Genomic DNA, 22,677 nt, shown 5'->3' with positions numbered 1-22,677 from the left:
TAAAATTAATACTAATCAGGTGGTTAGTATTGGTAAATGCAGCCTCACTGCTTCTTAAAAGTCGTACATACTAATACATACTCCCAAAAAATAAAACTTGCCGACAGCACATTTACATATTATATTTAATAAAGTAAATAAGCAGTGTTTATGATTTCTGTAGAGAACGTGACTGTGGATGTATATAAACTTAGACAGAAGGAAGAGCACAGGGACTTTTATATTGAAATGTTCCGGAGGTCTCTGCCTCTGACCTGTCGAGCTGATCTGGCGAGGGGGAAACCCCGCTGCGCCCCCTAGCGCCGCTCCCCTCTCACCGCGTCGCTACTGTATTGTGTAACACCGGGCCGGATCGCACAGCTTTTACCGACAAACGCTTTTTAAAATCACCGCTGCGGTTTTCAGAAGGAGACCCAGGAGAACAACAGGGCGCGTATAGACTGCAGCTGCCCGCAGAACCAAGGAGAGAAGACCAGCGAAGAGGAGAAGAGGACCAGCAGCTCCTCCGCGCAGCCGAGCGAGGCCCGACACCCACCGCGGGGAGGAAGCGCCCTGGCCCGGCAGCAGCATGGCCAACATCGCGGTGCAGAGGATAAAACGGGAATTTAAAGAAGTTCTGAAAAGCGAGGAGGTAAAGCCTCAGTGGGGAGGGTCGTGCGGGGCTGTGGGAGGCAGGAACACGCCGGCGGGGCTGGAGAGAACCTCAGTTTTAGCACCTTAATAAGAACTTCCCCGAGCGCGAGCCCGAGCCCGAGCCCGAGCCCGAGCGACAGCCCCTTTAACTGTAGAGCACGACGCCGTGCCCAACGCCACAGTGCTCGGCCTTATCATTTACTCATATATATATATATATATATATATTATTTACCTTTTATTTATATATATATATATTATTTACCTTTTATTTATATATATATATTATTTACCTTTTATTTATATATATATATATAAAATTTACCTTTAATTTATATATATATATATTATTTACCTTTTATATATATATATATATATATTATTTACCTTTTATATATTATTTACCTTTTATTTATATATATATATATATATATATATATATATATATATATATATACATTGTGTATATGTGTATTCTAGAACAAGTGTCATGATTAATCATTTATTTAGGCATTAATAATAAATAATAATTAGAATAAATATAATAACAGGTGTGTGTTAATAATAGCAATAATAATAATACTGAAATCTGATCTGGTTTGGCATTAATATTTATCATTTTAAGGCTAAAATAGGGTCCCCAAAATTCCCTTAACATAATTCCCATGACCCCATAAACAGCTGCTTGGGTTCTTTTACCTGCAGAACATTTGGGTTTGGGTTCGTTAGCTCGTGCTCCAGCTGCATTTCACAAGTACACACAGTAGAGAGTTACACACCCACATGTTGATCAGTCAGTCAGCCCATCAATCAATCAATCAATCAATCAGTGAGGACTCTCCCTACAATAACGATAACTGTTGTTTATATATAATAATGTAATGTTTTACATTTATTCTTATTGTTATTGTTATTATTATTATTTCAGAGCAATGGTAATACTACATTGAATGTCCTACAAAATAGATATATATATATTAAAAAAAAACATTTAATTATTTTCAATAAAATAAAACATCAATAAGTGCTCAAAAATTAATATTAAAGTAAAATAATAAAAACTAAAACACGTTTAAGATTGCTGTGCAGTTCCACAGTTATGAAATAAATAGATCAGGCATGATAAATACATGGTAAAAGTCATGGTAAAAAATAAAATAAGCTTTTATTTTAATTAATAATATTAATAATAATAATAATATTAATAATAAAAGGATTAACTTTACAGAACAGTAAAGTTTGCTCGACTGAATCTGCCAATTCAAGCTGGTCAAATTTAGCCAGTAGCAGCATTTCCCCAGAACTCCTGTAAAACATTCCTGTAAATCAGTACATCATCATCACCATTCAGTGACATTATTACATTTTTAATAATAATTAATATGTATTAAGAGGTGTGTCGCCCTCTGTGTGCCTGCATATGTGACTTATGAAGCCTAAACTGTCAGTAAACTGCAGCGGGGGAGGTTAGCTAGCTAGCACTAGATAAGGATCTCCTAGCGCCTCCGGCTCGGCTAATGTTAACGCGCACTGTGGCTAAATATAAGGACAGATTAATAAACTAGCTGTATTATTTAATTAATAACTTCCTGATTATGTTTTTCATTTTTAATCGGAGGGAATTTGGGGGATTAGTAGCTAAAGAAATGAGATGTGAGAGTGTGGGGCTGAGGCTAGCGGTAGCTAGGTTAGCGGAATTAGCTAACTCGAGCTAGCGTAGCTTTCTTGGCTCAGCAGGGTGAGAAAACGGGGCCAATGATGCCTAAATATGTCTTGAGTGAATTCTGGGTGGTTTGGGATCACGGTAGTCCTTAATTGTTTCGTTTAATTCTTTAATTTGTGTGGATTTGGACAGTGGGCTGCATTAGCACTACACAGCTCCACATTAGCCAGTGCTAGTGGCCCCATAGACGGCTGCTGCTGTAGTAGCTGGATCTTATGAATTGGGGCAGTTCGGAGCCTTCGCAGGGATCAGCTGGTAATTTAGCTTGGTTGGGAGTGCTTGGCTGGTCTGTCATCATTGCAAGTTCTTAGAAAGTCAGCTGGCATATTTGTCCCAGGCTCAGTGCCATGCCAGCAGCAGGACATAGCTGCAGGGCTGTGCCAAGCTTAGGGCAGGTTGGCCATCTATGTGGCTTACCCTCCTGTGCTGCACCTAAAACCATATATATATATATTTAGTATTTAAGTATTTAATGTGCCATTACTTTTGCACATGCCACATTTATTGTTGCATATTTTGGAATGAGTGAAATCGAGCGAATAAACAGTACACGTGCAGAAGGCTGTATGATAAGACTGCTGCAAGCGGCAATATTCCAGGTCCAAGCACCAGTCAACCTAGTGAGGCCTAAAGCACCAGTATGAACTGAGTTAAGTCTTTGGCACCTACACCAAAAAATACAAACCCAGACCTGTGCCAATGTGCATTGCAGAAACGAGAGCCACCATCACCCCCAGTGGCTCTAATGTCACTCCAAAACAAGCAGAATCGTGCCCTTATGTTGTGCTTGGAGTCTGTTTCAGTCTGTTTCCACCAAACACCAACCAGCCGGGTCATCGGGCAAGTGGCTCTTTTAGCCTGCCTTAGGTGGAGCGATCACACTATATATTATTCATAGCTGTTGACAGGTCTAGTATTATGTGATAAGGTCGTCAGACTGTTGTAATGTGAGTAATGTATTTTTTTCGTTCACAGACGAGTAAAAATCAGATCAAAGTGGACTTGGTGGATGAGAACTTCACAGAACTGAAGGGGGAGATAGCCGGGCCGCCCGACACGCCTTACGAAGGTGAGAATCACGCCCTTCTGCTTTGATGGTGCTGCTTACTATATCGTCCAGGATTTCTCACGTCTCATCTTTTTATGATTTGTTGAGATCTTAAATAAATTGAGCCTAAAAAGTACTTATATATATTTTAATATAATATATTTATTTCTTTATTTATTATTATTACTTTTTCTCCTTAATAATGACAGATAGATAGATAGATAGATAGATATATAGATAGATAGATAGACACCTCATATAAAAACTGGTATGTACAAAATTGCAATTGTAGAAAAAATTTAAATCTAAATCTTAATTAATCATGGACCATTTGGAAAACAGCCGTACTTACATATAATACTACTATAATATAATACTATATACATATATAAAATGCTGCTTTTAATAATAAGAGGTTGATATTAAACACTGTATATCCAGTGCTAGCATTTGGGTCTGTTGGTTCACTGTGCCCAATCCTGCACATGGGCTAGAGGTGAGTACAGCACTAGTCCGCCCTCTAGCCCATGCTTAGCATTAGGCATGGTGACCCAGTGGAACCCAAAGGAAGCTAAATTGACTAATTAGAAAAGGTGTCTTAATCGTTTCAGATGTCCAGTGATTAAAATCAACTTTTTGTTGTTATATGTCTGAAATGACATATGGGCAAAATGATTATTATTATTATTAATATTATTATTGATACATTACTATGGCGTCCGAATACATTTGTGTAGAAACTGAAGTGCAGTGTTGTTGGTTCTGTGTGGAAATGTATGGCAGCTTTCTCAGCAGTGCTGAATCTAAAGGTGAGATGTTCTCAGGTTCTGCCGTTTCAGCAGTGAAAGGCTGTTTTTGTCTGTTTCTTTCTGAAATTCAGTTGAATGTTGTGTGTGTTGTGGTAATGGCCGTGTTTGTGTTTCTCAGGTGGTAGATACCAGCTAGAAATTAAAATTCCAGAAACATATCCCTTCAATCCGCCAAAGGTATGTGTGAGCAGGAGCTCAGATAATGTGCCTAATCTGGTTCTGCTGGATTGGGTGCCAGTTTTGTGCGTGTGTATGTGTGTGGGAAAGGTAGGGGTGGTGAAGGATTTTAGAAAATGTAGATAAAGTGAAGATAATGGAGATGTTTAATTATTAAATAATTATACATTTGAGTTTTAATCATAAAAATATATATTATGGTGCTATTTACTGAATTAGTGGGTTTGTGAACCTAATGTTAATCTGATATCCCCTTTTTTCTTCTCTTGTGTTGTCCCAGGTACGATTTATCACGAAGATCTGGCATCCCAACATCAGCTCAGTAACTGGTGCCATATGTCTGGACATTCTAAAGGACCAGTGGTGAGACATTTGGCCTCATGATGTGCTTTTAAAAGTAAAGGTGTTTAAAAGTAAATGGTACGGCCAGCGGTTCGGTGCTGTCTCATGCAGTCGCTTGGAGAGTATGTGGTACATGCTATTAGGGTAAATACGGTAATTCCACATGTAATACTTCTGTGTTGGGTCAACGCAGAGCAAGCGCGAGTGACCTACGCCTTTGTGGACATTCATATATGTGTGTAGGTGCGTCTCTGTTCAGTCAGGCCAAGGGGGGTGGTGTTTTCTGCACCTGTTCGGCCACTCAGAGATATAGACCATGATCATCTGACTGGGTGGGCCATCATCAGGATCCTTCAGCTTGGTTTACCTTCATGCTTTCATCTCCAGTATTAAGCTTACCTTCATCAACCGCCCGACTGACCCTTCTATTCGTTTTTTTTGTGTTGTTGAGCATCTTTTAGCCATTAAAAATGAAATATATTCTCTCTCTCTCTCTCTCTCTCTCTCTCTCTCTCTCTCTCTCTCTCTCTCTCTCTCTCTTTCTCTCTATCTCTCTCTCTCTCTTTCTCTCTATCTCTCTCTCTCTCGCTCTCTCGCTCTCAGGGCAGCGGCTATGACGCTCCGGACAGTGTTGCTGTCTCTACAAGCTTTACTGGCAGCTGCAGAACCAGACGATCCACAAGATGCTGTAGTGGCCAATCAGGTATAGACCTGCCAACTGATACACTGTGATGCATGGTCAAATGTTTGTGGACACCCCTTCTAATGAATTCCTTCAGCTACGTTAAGCTGCACCCCACACACCCTGTAGAGACGTTCTGCCAATAGACTAGGACTCTTGAGCAGATATACATGCCAGGCGTGGGCTAGAGGGGTATAACCCCACCCCCCCCACGCATTGAGCTGTGGACCAACCAACCATAACATGAGCACCACTGACAGGTGAAGGCTTCTCCTGTCCAGGGGTGGATCTGCATATTAGGCAGTGAGCGAAGAACAGTCAGTTCTTAAAGTTGATGAAGGCATGACACACTTTGACAAGAACCAGACTGTGATGTTCTAGACAATGACTGGGTCAGAACATCTCCAGAACATCAGCAAGCAGGTCTTGTGGGGTGGTTTCTTCTGGTATGCATTACTGATGCTCATGGAGGTCCCGCCTTACAACTTGCAGGTGTCCATATCGGAGGTCTTGTCGAGTCCATGTCTTAAACAGTCAGATCTGTTGTGGCGACACAAGAGGGACATACACAGTATTAAGGAGGCGTTATGTTATGTTATGTTATGGCTGATTGGTGGATATTTTATGGTAAATAATTAAACGAAAGATCAGGAGCATCAAGTAACAACAATAGTGTAAAATCGCAAATGAATGAGGTCCATTTTACTGTACGATATTTATGCCGCTCGGCCGATCCGTGTGCCGTCGTATGAAGAAACGTTCAGGGGTTTTGTGAGTTTTGTGGTTTCTGGATGTTTTCTGTGTGTGTTCTGCACTTCTGAGAGCAGCAGCACTGATTCACTTCATAAAAAGCACAGAGTGACACATGCATGTCTGTCTTGTCCTCAGTATAAGCAGAACCCAGAGATGTTCAAGCAGACGGCCCGGCTCTGGTCACATGTTTACGCAGGTGCTCCTGTCTCTAGTCCGGACTACACACGCAAAATAGACAAACTCTGTGCCATGGGCTTTGATAAAGTAAGTATCTCACACACACACACACACACACACACACACACACACACCTTCACAAACGCACAGAAAAATTGTGTAATATAATCCTTTATTAGTCCCACAGTGGGGACATTCACAGTGTCACAGCAGCAAAGGGATAGCAAGACACTCTGATGCAAAACGTAGATAAATTACCAATACATCCACAATATAAATAATAATAATAATATTATTTACAGATAAAAAGATTTTAAATATATATAATATCAGGGTTAGGCAATGTCTAAAAATAGTTATCAATAATCAGAATTATTGATAATATTACCCATTCAAGAGTTCATTCAACCCAGAGTAGTAAATTATAGAACGATAGATTGTTGGATTATTGGACACAGTGGATTTGCCCACTGCTGGACATTCTTTAGCTTATGTGGTTACATTAAAATTGTATTAGAAATTGTATATCAGTTAATATTATACAGAATTAATAAATATCTTTTGGTAATAAACAATAAACTTTTTTATCTCTCCTTTCGCTCTTCTGCGAGCTCCCGCTGGTGTTGGCTCCCTCTATTGGCTGCCATGTCCTGCTTGTGTCTTTAGGTGCTAATGAGCTTTAAGAGATCAAACTGAAAAGACGAACCATTTAGGCGTTCCCTGTGGAGCCTGACTCTCTGCTGTCCCGCCCCCAGCTAAAATAGAGATTCTGATTGGTTCTGCTGCTGAGTTTGACTTTGTTGTCTCGCTCCCAGCTGAAATAGAGATTCTAAGTGGAGTATTCAGACTATATTACATTTACATTTACATTTATGGCATTTAGCTGACGCTCTTATCCAGAGCGACTTACAAGGTAACTCATATTACAGAGGCCAGTGTAGTGTTAGGAGTCTTGCCCAATGACTCTTATTGGTGTTGCACAGCATAGTCACCCAGACTGGGAATCGAACCCCAGTCGATGGTGTTATCTGTTGCGCCACACCAACCACAGCTATTATAACCTAATATTATAACCTTTATCGGGCCCATATGTTTGATACCCCTGCTGTAATGTAATCCTGCAAATCTAATTACTTACCTTTTGTATCAGAATCAGAATTTTAATAAAGAATATTAATCCCAGGAATGAAAGTGCAGTTGTTACAGTCGCAACCTATCAGAATTAAACACCATCAAATAAAAATAAACACTCTATAAAATAAATGTAAAAACAAAGATTTAATATATACATGTATATAAATTATATGAATATAGCAAAGTGGCATAGTTGTAATAACTGTGATAATAAATATCGGAAATGATTGCACCAGTTATTAGAGTTATTAAGACACATATTAAGTTGAATTACAGTTCTGTTATTATTATTGCACATATGAACCATAGTGCCGCACACTGAGGGCGGAGTTATAGAGTTTGATGTCCTCCAGTAGGAATGACCTCCTGTGGCGCTCTGTGGTGCATTTCGGTGGGATGAGTCTTGCGCTGATGAACTGAACTGAATGATCAACCACTAGGGGGCGCAACCTAAAAATTTTATCGGACAAATCACATGTTTTAACCCACTATTTTCTTTGGAATTGGAAACATTGGGGTATACTCGCGCTGTGATGTGCTACTTATATGATGATGGATTGCAGACTTGCTGCGTTGTAATACGAGCCCAAAAATGTTGCATCTGAGCTTATCTGTGCTTCGTACAGTCTTTCACCGAGCCGTCTGGAGATCATATTAGAGCTGACGGGGGCCTTAATTAGTTGCAGAGAGATTTCGGAGCAGTTTTGATCAATAGCGGCTATAATCTCTCGCTTGGCTGCCTGCCAGCCCTCTTCTCGGATTGTAATCGACGTTAACATCTTTAATGTTTTTGTTTGCGATCGTTATCATCGATCCCTCTCGGGTTCTTCTCGCCATATGTAACTCTGAGCCAGTGTGTGACGGGGAATCTCTCTCTCTCTCTCTCTCTCTCTCTCTCTCTCTCTCTCTCAGAACGCAGTAATAGTGGCGCTGTCATCGAAATCCTGGGACGTGGAGACGGCGACAGAGCTGTTGCTTAGCAACTGAACCTGGTCCGGAGAGCAGAAGCTTCACCACCTCCCCAGTTTACTGAATTTTACCCCCAGCCACCCCCTCTTCCACCCTCCTGACTGTCTGACCGCCTGAATCCGACCTGGATTCAGTCCCTACATCAATAAACTGCACCTCAACATCTCACACAAGCCACACTGTCTTTATGTCTCTCGCCCCCTCTCTCGCCCTCTGTCCTTTCACTATTCTCTCTCTCTCTCTAGTTTCGCCCTTTTCTTTTGGGTTACGTGTGCCTTTCTTTCTTTCTTACACACTCTCGCATCCCACCTTCTTCACCTTATCATCATCATCCTCTTCTTCCTCAGACTGGTCACATGATTGTGGTCTTACTCTGCTGGACTGCCCCCAACCCTGCCCACATTTTCTGCTCAATCACTCAAGCCCCTTTCATGTGGAGGTCCCTTTTTACCATGACGGTCAGTCAGTCAGTCAGACAAACACAAGAAAACCACACCTACACCTAAACACACACACACACCAACACACACACACCCCACTCCTCCTCCTCCTCCTCACAGATAGCGTTCTCGACCGATCAAGACTGGAAAATACTTTAATAAACAAACAGAAAGAAGATGAAAAAGACAAGAAGAAAAGAAGTCATGAGACTCACTCACACACACACACACACACACCGAACAAAAAAAAAAAAGAAGAAGAAAAAGTGGCGCCTGCGGGAATAAAGCGACCCAAGCGATTTCATCTGTAAATAAAGCTATTAAAGTCTGTATAAATGAAAGCGCTGTGCTGAAGCTCTTATTTATGACTGTTTTCAGTGACCAGTGGAATAAACGCAGCAGTGTGGGGCTAGTGGAACAAGTTCATCGTCCAGCATGTCAAGTGCAGGTGGTCAGGGTCTGCATAGCTGTGTTCGGGGTGCTCTGTCCAGTCCATTAAAGCGAATCATGCCCATAAAATCAGGGTGAAGAGCTGAGCAGAACGATCCCCATAACCCTAACTGACCATCTCGTCCTAACAGAGGCTAAAGCTAAAAAGACTGCTCTGTACTGCGGACCAGAACCATGACCCATATCGGCACCATGCTGCCTAATAAAGCCAGGTGTGGGCTAGTAGAGGGGTATAAAGCCCCCCAGCATTGAGCTGTGGAGCAGTGGAAGAACTGTGTTCTCTGGAATGATGGTGGAGGAGCTCCATCCAGTACTTTTGGGATGATAATCTGCCATCCAACACCCTGACCTCAATAACACTCTTGTGGCTGAATGCCATCAAATTCTCACAGCAATGCTCCTCCTCCAGAATCTAGAAGAAAGTCTTCTTCTCTAGACAGTAGAGACAGTTACTCCAACAGAAGCAGGATCAGCTCCTTTTTTTTTGATTTCAGAAGAAACACTGAATGAGCAGGTGTCCCAATACTTTTGTCAATTCCTTGTAGTGCACTTATACAAAGACTGGACAAGCTGTGTGTGTGCATTTGCACATCTGTGTCAGCAATGGGTGCAACTTAAAGTAGCTGAATGCATTTATTAGAAGGGGTGTCCACAAACATTTGGACATATGAATGGTCTGCTATGGTCGGTTTAGGGTTGCATGTCTAGTTAAGGTCCGTTTAGGCCTGAGATCAGTATCAGGATTAACAGGGCTGTAGTTCTGCTAGGCTTCAGCTCATTATCAGACAGTGATACGAGCATGGCTCTCTCTCTCTCTCTCTGTGTGTGTGTGTGTGTGTGGTAGCTTTGCTGTGGAGGAGGTGAGGTCACTCTGAGGCGCAGTGGGCTGTGTGTTCAGTGGGCCGTGTGTAAGTGGCGGAACAGGAACACTGCAGCAGATGGTTCAGTCAGCTCTCACACTGAGCTCTGAGCGGTGGCTGTGTGATTTACTGATCGACGGATCGTACGTCACTGTTTTTAATGTATACTATATTGACAAAAGTATTGGGACACCTGCTCATTCACTGTTTCTTCTAAAATCAAGGGTATTAAAGAGCTGATCCTGCTTCTGTTGGAGTAACTGTCTCTACTGTCCAGAGAAGAAGACTTTCTACTAGATTCTGGAGGAGGAGCATTGCTGTGAGGATTTGATTGCATTCAGCCACAAGAGCATTAGTGAGGTCACCGAGATCACCACCCCACCTCATCATCCCCAACTCATCCTAAAAGTACTGGATGGAGCTCCTCCACCATCATTCCAGAGAACGCAGCTCTTCCACTGCTCCACAGCTCCTCAATGCTGGGGGGCTTTATACCCCTCTAGCCCACACCTGGCATTATTAGGCAGCATGGAGCCGATAGGGTCATGATGTTGATCTGCTCCAGAGTGTCCTATTCTATTGGCAGTACTTCTTCTCTACAGGGACTAGACAAGCTGTGTGTGCGTTCATTAAAAGGGGTGTCCACAAACATTTGGACATACAGTGTATCTATTGTACAGAGAGAGACAGTGTGACAGAATGATGAGCTCTGGTATGCGTTAGTGTATGTAGGTGTGTGTCTGGGTAGTGTGAGTGTGTGTGTGTGTGTGTGTGTGATACCTGCCCCATGCTGAATTAACACCTGTTATCTTTAGTTTCCCACAGACAGCAGTTCTGCCTCCAGTCTCTATTATAGCGCCTCCTTTAGGTCAGCTGTACAGCTGTACTATCATATGCAAATGATAGTTTGGACACCTGCCTGGATATATCCAGGCAGGTGTCCAAACTATCATTTGCATATGATAGTACAGCTGTACAGCTGACCTAAAGGAGGCGCTATAATAAACATAAAATATAATATAAATATATATATAGTAAATACATAGAAAATATATACTACTATATATCTATATCTAAAGCTGTAATAGATTTAGACCTCCTTTCAGCAGGGTGGTCATAGCTCTGGTTCAGTGTCTCTGTGTTCGGATTTTAAATAATAAATCTTAGATTTTTAATCATTTTAAAAACCTTTTTCTTTATTTTAGTATTTTTGGTATTTGATACTTCACTACAGTTCAGAGTAGAATACCTTTGAAATAAAATGTTAACTTCATTACTGTAGTTAAATACTTTTTATACGTAATTAAATCTCTCTACATTTCCATGTGTCATTACTGTACTTCAATATTTGCATTTGCATATTAGTAAAGTGTTTCTTTGTGCGTCATTACTTTTACCTAAATACCTTTTAGTATTTCAAAGTACTTCGTTATTGTAATTAAATACTTTTTTCTGTACTTCATTAAAGTATTTACTTTTTAAAAGTACTTTGTTAGTGTACTTTTCCCCAGTATTACCATGTAATAAATTTTTGCACTTGTTCTGCACTTTATTTAAGTATTTTTGTTATTTGATACTTCTTGAATATGTTTGAATTAAAACGTTAACTTGATTACTGTAGTTAAATACTTTTTTTTATATTAAATCATTTCCATGTGCTTCATTACTGTACTTCAATATTTGCATCTGCACTTTATCCAAGTGTTTCCAAAGTATTTCATTACTAAAGTTAAATACTTTTTCTGCACTTCATTAATGTATTTTAAAGTACTTCATTAGTGCACTTAAATACTTTTTAAAAAGTATTTTCAAGTATTTCATTTTTGTACTTTTTTAGTGCAGTTTTTGCATATTAGTAAATTAATCATTACTTTACCTAAATACATTTTAGGTATCAAGTATTTCAAAGTACTTTACCTTTTTTCCTGTACTTTATTAAAGTATTTATTTGTGATTCATTACTGTACCTACTTTATTAAAGTACTTTAATACTTTTTTCTGTGTTTTTTCCCAGTATTACCATGTAATTCATTACCGTACTTTATTAAAGTATTACCATGTAATTCATTATTGTACCTAAATACTTGTTTGTCTGCATGTAATTAAAGTATTTGAGTAATATAGTATTCTATAACTTTAATAATGAAGTAATCACTGTATCTACATCATGTTTGTACTCATAGATGAAGTACATTAAGTCCATGTTGTCTTCCAGATCAGTGTATCACTCCTCACAGGACAGGTGTGTCCTCTGACAGGTAACGTGTGCCCCGCCTCCTTAACGAGTTATCAGTAATGACGCTCGCTGCACCTGTCTCATCATCTCTGTTACCTGCCCACCCGCCACGCCGCTGACTGACAGCTGAATAGCTGCCTGGACTGATGAGGCTTTGCGGCCCGGACGCATCCAGTTTCACCCCGGGGTGACACGCGACACCGCAGGGTCCTGTTGCCCCGTCTGAGCACAGGAGTGTGGTCAGAGTCCTGTCCGCCAAAGAGCCATTTAGTGCAGCGGTTGAGGGAGCAAGCAGACACCAGGCAGCAGACTCTCTCTCTTTCTCTCTCTCTCTCTCTCTTTCTCTCAAGGCTGGACAGTGGTCTGCTGGTCTGGACAGAGGTCCTTTCACTGCATCCATGTGAATCCTCCTGTCCCAGACATGTACGGGACGCTGCTGGCCGTGTGCTGCGGGATGCTGCTTTTGGAGGGTAAGAGGCAGCTGTGTGGTGTGGTGTGGTCAGGGCTGTGTCTTGATCTGATGAAGGGTGAATGGGTCAGTGCAGTGGATCCATTCTGTCCTGCAAAAACCTTGTATCTCTATTTTTGTCCTTTTTGACTTTTTGTCCATAATGACCAATAGAAATGCTCCAAAATGACCTGGACTAAAATCATTTACATTGACGTCCATTGAAAGTTCAGAAGGATTTCCCCTTCTCCTGTAAAGCTGCTGTTCTGGAGATACAAGGGTTTTATTTGACAGTGATAAGTTGTTAGATTTCTGATGATAAAGGTTATTGTTATAGGAATATTATATCATGACTTCCCTCATTTCTAGACCCGTCTGCATGTTTTTGGGACGTTTCCGTCAGTGAGAGTCTTTTATTCTGGTTGTTTTGCTGGTTTGAAATATTTTTAATGATCTGCATTAATTATTTATTTGAAATTAAAACCTGTGAAACATCTAGAATCTAAACCGGCTAACAGTAAAACTCTAATTAGACACATTAAATACTGTATTGATTGTATATCAGATTGGCACCTGAGCAACATTCAATATTATATCAAATGAATATTATTATGATATTTGTATCATATTAAATATTTGTACAATCCCCAGTCACCCTTATAATTCCAACCTGGTCATAGCATCATTCTGCAGCCCCCTCTAGTGGTCATGGCATCAGATATTTTCAACCAATAGAATAAAAGAACTCAGTCCTGTGATCAGATGAACTACCACCCTGTTACCTCCCCCTGGACCGCCCCCTGCTCTCACAGCTACTTCCTTTTCTCACTGTGTTCTGAGATCAGTGGAGGAAACGGGCGCTGTTCACCTGAGGCGGGAATCCAGAACCAGAACCAGCAGAACTTCTTTCACAGCCACTTTAATCATTCAGTCAACGTCCAAAGTATTATAATTATTAATGAATAAATAATTAAGTCCAAACAATGAAATCAGAACAACCTGGATGAGATTCCAACTAAGAATATTTTTAAAAGACTTAATTCAACCCTATATTCATTGCAAAGATTCCAAATTAAAAGTCCTTTAAACACGCAATTAAAATATGTGCTGTGCAAGGATTTCTAATTAAAAGTCCTCTAAAGATGCAATTAAAATAAATGCATTGTCGATTTCAAACTAAAAGTCCTCTAAAGATGCAATTAAGAATAAATATTGTCGATTCCAAACCAATAGTCCTTTAAAACACTTAATTTATCCATATATGCATTGCAAGGATTTCAAACTAAAAGTCTTCTAATCATACAATTACAAAATATGTACACTAAAATTAAAAGTCCTCTAAAGACGCAATTAAAATAAATGCATTATTGATTTCAAACTAAGAGTCCTCTAAAAGCACTTAATTTATCCATATATGCACTGCAAAGATTCCAAACTAAAAGTCCTTTAAACACTGCAATTAAAAGATGTGCATTGCAAGGATTTCAAATTAAAAGTCCTCTAAAGAAGCAATTAAAAAAATGCATTGTCGATTTCAAATTAAAAGTCCTCTAAAGCTGCAACTAAAATAAATGCCTTGTTCATTTAAAACTAAAACTCCTCTAAAAGCACAATTTATCCATATATGCACTGCAAAAATTCCAAACTAAAAGTCCTCTAAAAACATTTACTTAAACACTACATAAAAACTGTATGTAGGAAAGAGTGTGTAGATGTAAAATATGGATTATGATCACATACATTGATAACCACTGCAGATTTATTACGAATGTCATTTTAATCAATATTTTAATTTAGTTGATTAATCAACAGTCTTAATAGCCTCATTTTTATTATTATAGTAAAGTATTGTGTGTGTGTGTGTGTGTGTGTGTGTGCGTGTGTGTGTGTGTGTGTGTGTGTGGTGTACAGTGGCTCACTCGGCACAAGGACGCTTCGCACAGCAGCTGCTGAATGATCTAATGGAGAACTACTCGAACGCCCTGAGGCCTGTGGAGGACACGGACAAAACCCTCAATGTCACCCTGCAGATTACACTCTCTCAGATCAAAGACATGGTGAGAACACACACACACACACACATACACACACACACACACACTTCACTGCAGTTCAAACAGAAGATGAGTACACACCTGTTCGTCCAGCGTTCCTTCTGAAATCAAGGGCATCAGCTCAGAGTTGGTCCCCCAGCCTCTACTCTTCTGTGAAGGCTTTACACTAGATGCTGGATATTTGATTGCATTAAGTCCTACGAGAGCATCAGAGCAAGAGCATGATGTGAGGTCAGGCTGTAATGTTGGATGATTAGTCCTGCCACTCCAGCTCATCCTAAAGTTACTGGTTGGGTCTCTGATGCTGTGGAGCGACTGATTTCGTCCCAGACTCCTCTGCATCTCCACCCTTCTTTCTGAAGGCCTCAGAGAGCTCTCTGGATCTGCCCATGATGGTGATCTTCTTCACTCCTCACTTCAACCATCAATCCAGAGCAGACCAGACTAAACGTCTGAGGTTTAAATAAGACTCCAGACTCCTCCAGAATAATCCTCTCCAACCATGTTCTGATCATCTGCAGCTGATCTTCTGATTCTACACATTAGGAGACGGAGCACCCATCCCTCGTCAGAAATGTCCTCCACTGCTGTTTCCACAGATGTACAGTCTCACACACCTTCACATAACCTCAGAAGAAGCAGGATCTCCTCTTACAGTGAGACAGAGAGCCAGTCATTGCATCACCCAGGCACTCTCGCTGTCTGTCCGGTGCTGACCGGCCAGTCTGGGCCGGGTTTCACTGACCTACTGACCCCACTACCATTGCTGTTATATAACGGCATTGACAGTGTGTCTGTGTAAGAGTGTGTGTGTGTGTGTGTGTGTGTATGTGTTAAAGAAAGAGATAAAGTGGAGGAGTGTAATTGGCTCAGTAAACTGGTAAACAAATCCTACGGCGGCTCTGTGGAGAGAAACTGACCACTGGCTGGAGGACAACACCACCAACTCTTCAAGACATGGGTTTCTGATAAAGTGGCCAGTGAGAGAATATACATCAATCAGCTAGAACATTCCATCAAACCACTTGGAGACGTAAATTGCATTGACTGACACTCTTATTCTATTTGGACAAAAGTATTGGGACACCTGCTCATTCACTTCCTCTTTCCTTTGAAATCAAGGGTATTAACTGTCTCTACGGTCCAGGGAAGAAGGCTTACCACTAGAAAAGTTGGAGAAGCATTGCTGTGAGGATTTGATTGCATTCAGCAATAAGAGTGAGTTAAAGTTAGTGAGGTCAGGATGTTGGTTGATTGATGATCACACAACCTCATCATCCCCAACTCGTCAAGTCATTCCAAAAAAGTAGCTGACGGCTTTAAGTAGAAAGGGTGTCCACAAACATTTGGACATGTAGCATATAACACTCCCAAGAAAACTAAAAACTAAAAAAGGTGCTAAAAAGAGTTATTTGAGCGATTGTCAGCAAGTGAACGGTCAGTTCTTGAAGGTGATAAAGGTGATGAAGCAGGAAAAATGGACAAGCGTAAGAATCTGAGACACTTTGACAAGAACCAGACTGTGATGTTCTAGATAATGACTGGGTCAGAACATCTCCAGAACATCAGCAAGCAGGTCTTGTGGGGTGTTCCCCCCGGTATGCAGTGGTCAGTTCCTACCAAAGGTGCTCCAAGGAAGGACAACCAAGGGCATCCAAGGCTCTCATTGATGCTCATGGAGGCTCCGCCCACCTCACAACTTACAGACCTTAAAGGATCTGCTGCTAATGTCTGAAGGTGTCCAGATCCCACAGCAGGACGCCTTCAGAGGTCTTGTGAAGTCGACATGCCTCGGCAGGTCTGGGGCTTTTTGTGTTTACAGAATATTAGGCATGTGGTCTTAATGGTTTGGCCTATTGGTGTGTTTGTACAGGATGAAAGGAACCAGGTGTTGATTGCGTACCTGTGGATTAGGCAGACGTGGTATGATGCATATCTGAAGTGGGATAAGGAGGAGTATGATGGTCTGGAGGTCATTCGCATCCCCAGCAGCCTGGTGTGGAGGCCAGACGTAGTGCTGTATAACAAGTACGCCAGTACGTTCACACACACACACACACACACACCTCAGTACATTATAAGCCTGGAAATGTATGAGGGTAGCACTGTGTCTTATGACAGCAACATTTTTGTTTGTGTGTGTGTGTGTGTGTGTGTATAGGGCTGATGATGATCTCTCTGAGCCAGTGGACACTAACGTGGTTCTGCGGTACACTGGGGAAATCACCTGGGATGCCCCGTCCATCACAAAAAGCTCATGTGTGGTGGACGTGTCCTACTTTCCTTTCGACAGCCAGCAGTGTAACCTCACCTTCGGGTCCTGGACCTACAACGGCAACCAGGTACACACACTTACACTATACTGGCATAAAGTATTTGGACGCCTGCTCGTTCATTCTTTCTTTTTAAATCAAGGCAATTAAAAAGAGCTGCTCCTGCTTCTGTTGGAGTAACTGTCTCTACTGTCCAGAGAAAAAGACTTTCTACTAGATTCTGGAGGAGGAGCATTGCTGTGAGGATTTGATTGCATTCAGAAAGGGGGTGCGTTAGTGAGGTCAGGATGTTGGATGGTTGATCACCATCCCCAATTCCTTAACTCATCCTATTCAAAAGTACTGGATGGAGCTCCACCACCATCATTCCAGAGAACACAGTTCTTCCACTGCTCCACAGCTCCTCAATGCTGGGGGGCTTTATACCCCTCTAGCGCACGCCTGGCATTATTAGGCAGCATGGAGCCAATAGGGTCATGATGTTGATCTGCTCCAGGGAGTCCTATTCTACTGGAAGTACTTCTCTATTGAGACTAGACAAGCTGTGCGTTTGTGTGCATTTGCACATCCGTGTCAGCAATAGGTGCAACTTAAAGTAGCTGAATGCATTCATAAGAAGGAGCGTCCACAAACTTTTGGACATATAGTGAAAGTCACTGTTAAGGTTCTCTTTAAATAAGCTTGCAATCAATTGGGAAAAAACACAGCGCATCCAACAAGTACCAACACCTCCCCCATCTTTTATACAGCAGTAAAAACGTGGTAGCTCCCAGAATGCTTGGCTGATGGATTCTACAGGTCTATTTTACCATGGGCAGTGTAAGCATGCACCTCCGTAACTCCACCTCCAGGCAAATTTACACCAGTAAGCACAGAGTCAACCAGTACAGTTCCAGTCCACCTGCAAAGTGACCACTAGAGGGCCTGCAGAGAAAGGCTGTGATTGATATACACCGATCAGCCATTATGTTATTGTGTGACACCTTAAAGAGGTCCTGATAGACCTGCTTGCCTAAACCCGCCCCCCAACTTTCACCTCACCCATCTCCTCAGGTGGACATCAGCATGGCGATGGACAGTGGTGACCTGTCCGACTTAGTGGAGAACGTGGAGTGGGAGTGTCACGGCATGCCGGCCGCCAAGAACGTGATCATGTACGGCTGCTGCTCGGACCCGTACCCGGACATCACGTACACGGTGCTGCTGAAGCGCCGCTCCTCCTTCTACATCTTCAACCTGCTGCTGCCCTGCTTCCTCATCTCCTTCCTGGCACCGCTGGGCTTCTACCTGCCGGCAGATTCTGGAGAGAAGGTCTCGCTCGGGGTCACCGTGCTGCTGGCCCTTACAGTCTTTCAGCTGGTGGTGGCTGAGAGCATGCCCCCGTCCGAGAGCGTGCCACTTATAGGTGAGGCAAGCCGGCCGATGGTGAGGTGTTAGGTGTCTGAAGGTTACCGGAGCTACCTGGCGTTAGGCAGCATGGAGCCAATAGGTTCCTATAGGTCCTATTCTAGTGGCAGTACTTCTTCTCTACATGGGCTAGACAAGCTGTGTCTGTGTCAGCAATGGGCGCAACTGAAATGAGCTGTTCTTTGGAAATGGTGTCCACAAACATTTGGACATTTAGTGTCCTACCACTGAATCACTGACTGTTGTTGTGTTGTTGTTTCAGGTAAGTACTACATCGCGACAATGATGATGATCACGGCCTCCACTTCTCTGACCATCTTCATCATGAACATCCATTTCTGTGGCGCTGAAGCCAAGCCCGTGCCGCAGTGGGCCAAAGTCCTGATCATCGACTACATGAGCAAGATCTTCTTCGTCTACGAGATTGGAGAGAGCTGCGCCTCACCGCTCGGACAGAGCGAAGACACGGAGCATTATGACCTGAAACCTCATAAGAGGCGACACGAGGACAGCCGGAAGCTTCTGCAGCCCAATGGGAAGCTGAAGGAAGCTCCAGGCCTGGGAGGTGGAAAGGTCCACGGCTCTGTTGGCTGCCAACCCCAGCCGCAAGCAGCCGTCTCTGGGGAGCACAACCGGATTTCCTCCCATTTCTCTCAGACCTGCAGGAAGAGAGACGGTGATCAGAGCGATGCTCTTCTGAAGGACCCTGCGTCCTCCTGTTGTCCCGATGATGAGAAGCAACCTGCTCCGTCAGTGACCTTTGACCTCTGCTTAATCTGCGGCGGCGGCCGTGACAGCGGCGGCTTTCTCGGGGTCGTGGGTGGAGACTCCAAGGTGATCCATAACGTGGAGTACATCGCAAACTGCTTCCGAGAGCAGAGGGCTACCTGTCTGAAAGTGGCGGAGTGGAAGAAGGTGGCCAAGGTGATGGACAGGTTCTTCATGTGGATCTTCTTCATCATGGTCTTCCTCATGAGCATCCTCATCATCGGCAAGTCGCCATAACGACGGGAAAGGGACGGCATTAAAAACCCTGTGTGTTTTTATTCACCTTCTTCTTGCTTCCCATTTTTAGAAACCAGGCCCTGCTGGAGGACAGTTCAAGCCCCTACAGATGCTCAGTTTGTGGTGACCCTTCACCAGGGGTCAGTTTCCAACAGTTACCAGTTACAGGCCCTCGGATACTAGCAGTGATACCTACATGGCCACCTTCACCACCACCACCACACACAGTATTAGGGACGTCCTGAAGCACTGGATTGGGTCTTACCCAGGTGTACTTGAGCAGATCAGGTATCCAGTTCCGATCCTTTGTTTTTACCGCTGTGGACGGCATTAACAGACAGTATTCCCAGCTGGCAGCCGTGAGGAACGTTCTTAGAAGGTCAAAGAAGGGTTTATAGTCTGCAGTGTGAAGTTATTTCACAATAGAGCTTTAAAAAATCGATGTCATCTGCGGGTTTAGATTTCAGACGTTTAGACATTTGTCTGTTTTAGCGGTTTTTGCCCACGTCGACTAAACCATGTGGGGGAGGGGGGTTCTCCTGCCATGGATCTGGAGCAGGCAACACTGGGTTGGGACATGTCTACACACTACCAAATGTATTTGATTACTGTTTATGTAATGAAATGTAATCTTTAACCCAATTTACAAGATTACTAGATTGTGGAGTTCTCCAGGGTTCTATTTTAGGGCCTATGCAACTGATACGTATGAGAGTAATGCAGTTAGAAGGGTGAAGAACCCTGGTGTGGACCAATGTACAGGGTTTAAGAAGTTAAGCAAGGCCATCTTCACTGTTTTATGAAGCTAAATGATATGAGTATCTTCAAGTGGCCACAATATCCTCACAAAGATGACCACTGGTCACAATGGTTCCCGCTGGAAAGGCTGCTTTCCATTTTGGATAAACAAAAGGAGAACGACGGCTTTCACACACAGCTTGGATTTCTGTGGCCCAGTTTAGGCTGCGTTCGGAAATGCTTGACAAAACAGAGGGCAAACGAATCCTTCTGACCGTGTTAGAAGAGCTACCGTTAGCCGAGCGGTCAGCACACTGTTGCTGCTGTGCCTCCGTAATCCTGCTGTTTTTATGATGTACCCGTAACCGGATTACTGACCTTTTTCTGTAACTGTAACACAATACACACACCTGCTTCATACGCTGATTACTGAACATCTATTCCCTGTATACTGTTACCGCCCAGCCCTGCACATACCCTATCCGTGTCACTGCCTGAGAACGCGCCACTGCTGCAGTAGTCTGGTCAGTCTGGCCTGTGGTCAGAAACTGACTGATGATGAGAGGGGCGTCCCTTAATGCAGCACTGCCAACAAGGGAATGTGAAAAGTGGCCAGTAAGTAGAATCAGAAGGTAGATGTTTCTAATAAAGTGGCCAGTAAGTGGAAGCACAAGGTAGGGGTTTCTAATAAAGTGGCCAGTAAGTGGAAGCACAAGGTAGGGGTTTCTAATAAAGTGGCCAATGAGTGGAGGCACACAGTAGATGTTTCTAATAAAGTGGCCAGTAAGTGGAAGCACAAGGTAGGGGTTTCTAATAAAGTGGCCAATGAGTGGAGGCACACAGTAGATGTTTCTAATAAAGTGGCCAGTAAGTGGAAGCACAAGGTAGGGGTTTCTAATAAAGTGACCAGTAAGTGGAAGCACAAGGTAGGGGTTTCTAATAAAGTGGCCAGTGAGTGGAAGTGGAGGGTAGGTGTTTCTGATAAAGTGGCCAGTGAGTGGAGGCACACAGTAGATGTTTCTAATAAAGTGGCCTCAAGTGGAAGCACAAGGTAGATGTTTCTAATAAAGTGGCCAGTGAGTAGAAGTAGAAGGTAGGTGTTTCTAATAAAGTGGCCAGTAAGTGGAAGCACGAGGTAGGGGTTTCTAATAAATTGGCCACTGGGCCAGAAAAGAACAGACCCAACAGATACACACTCACACTCACACACACCTGGTGCATATCAGATAGCTGGGCCTGAAACTCAACCCCTCACACTCCCGCTCCTGTGCCCTCGGCCTGTAGTCATTATTTTTGTACAGAAATCAAAAGTGCTGCATTGTTAATGGGGGGCCGGGAGGGGTAAGCCAATATGAGCATGAATTATGCAGCCTAATGGACCTCTGCACTCCGTCTCAGACCCAGCAGCCACCTTGGACCTCCTGCCGGTGGCTCCTGCTCCACAGCTACACCACGGACACGTCAGACACTGCTATCAGCTTGACTGTAGACCTGTCCTCTGTGTTTCAGCTGGTGTGATTTTGTAGCTTTAGTGTTTGAAGATCCTAACACACCAATCAGCCATATCATTAAAACCACATGCTTAACATTTGACCACCAAAACAGCTCTGACCCGTCAAGGCATGGACCTTCAGACGTTAGCAGCAGATCCTGTAAGTCCTGTAAGTCATGCGGTGGGGCCTCCACGGGCACCAGTGAGAGCCTTGGGTGTCCATGACCCTGTCATCTGTTCATTGGTTGTCCTTCCCTGGAGCACTTTTGGTAGAACACCCCATAACACTCCACAAGACCTGCTTGCTGATGTTCTGGAGATGTTCTGACCCAGTCATTATCTAGAACATCACAGTCTGGTTCTTGTCAAAGTGTCTCAGATTGTTACGCTACATTTTTCCTGCTTCAGCTTCTTCATCACCTTCAAGACCTGACCGTTCTTCACTCACTGACTGATATGTAGATCCACCCCTGGACAGACAGGAGCCACTCCAGCCATCCCTGGTTTTAATGTTATGGCTGATTGGTGTATGTGAATAACTCAATAGCTGTAATTCCTGCTTCAATAAAGGGCCTTTAATACTTTCTGAAGTGGTTTGGAAATGCATATCCTTTAAATTAGTGGACATCTGAGGTTAATCTAACCAGAAAGTCTTTGAAGTACCTTTGGACTGTTTCTATTGGTCAGTTTGTCAAATCCAGTATCTTGGAAACCTTTAGTTTTGGTATGTTTTTAAGTTAAATACTTAAGCATTGATGTGGTTTATCCAACTATTACCACTATTAAAATTTCACCACTGCAAAATCTGTTACTTATTTATTATTTTT

General features: G+C 42.7%; 2 protein-coding genes across 2 annotated transcripts; both read left to right on the top strand.

Moving 5' to 3' along the window:
* The first annotated feature begins 282 nt into the window (after window positions 1-282).
* ube2ka (ubiquitin-conjugating enzyme E2Ka (UBC1 homolog, yeast)) lies at window positions 283-9,228 on the top strand. Its single transcript, XM_072693790.1, has 7 exons — window positions 283-631; window positions 3,332-3,425; window positions 4,332-4,390; window positions 4,671-4,753; window positions 5,336-5,435; window positions 6,303-6,431; window positions 8,391-9,228. Exons 1-7 carry the CDS (start codon window positions 569-571, stop codon window positions 8,463-8,465), a joined length of 603 nt encoding a protein of 200 aa, XP_072549891.1. The 5' UTR covers window positions 283-568; the 3' UTR covers window positions 8,466-9,228.
* A 3,626-nt stretch (window positions 9,229-12,854) lies between these two features.
* On the top strand, window positions 12,855-19,620 carry LOC140574486 (neuronal acetylcholine receptor subunit alpha-9-II). Its single transcript, XM_072694335.1, has 7 exons — window positions 12,855-12,903; window positions 14,793-14,938; window positions 16,809-16,963; window positions 17,097-17,277; window positions 18,262-18,613; window positions 18,878-19,174; window positions 19,331-19,620. Exons 1-7 carry the CDS (start codon window positions 12,855-12,857, stop codon window positions 19,618-19,620), a joined length of 1,470 nt encoding a protein of 489 aa, XP_072550436.1.
* The last annotated feature ends 3,057 nt before the right edge of the window (window positions 19,621-22,677 follow it).

Source organism: Salminus brasiliensis, chromosome 12 (genome assembly GCF_030463535.1).
Source record: "Salminus brasiliensis chromosome 12, fSalBra1.hap2, whole genome shotgun sequence".
In the NCBI taxonomy this organism is placed as follows: domain Eukaryota; kingdom Metazoa; phylum Chordata; class Actinopteri; order Characiformes; family Bryconidae; genus Salminus; species Salminus brasiliensis.
This window is presented reverse-complemented; position numbering and strand designations above follow the sequence as displayed.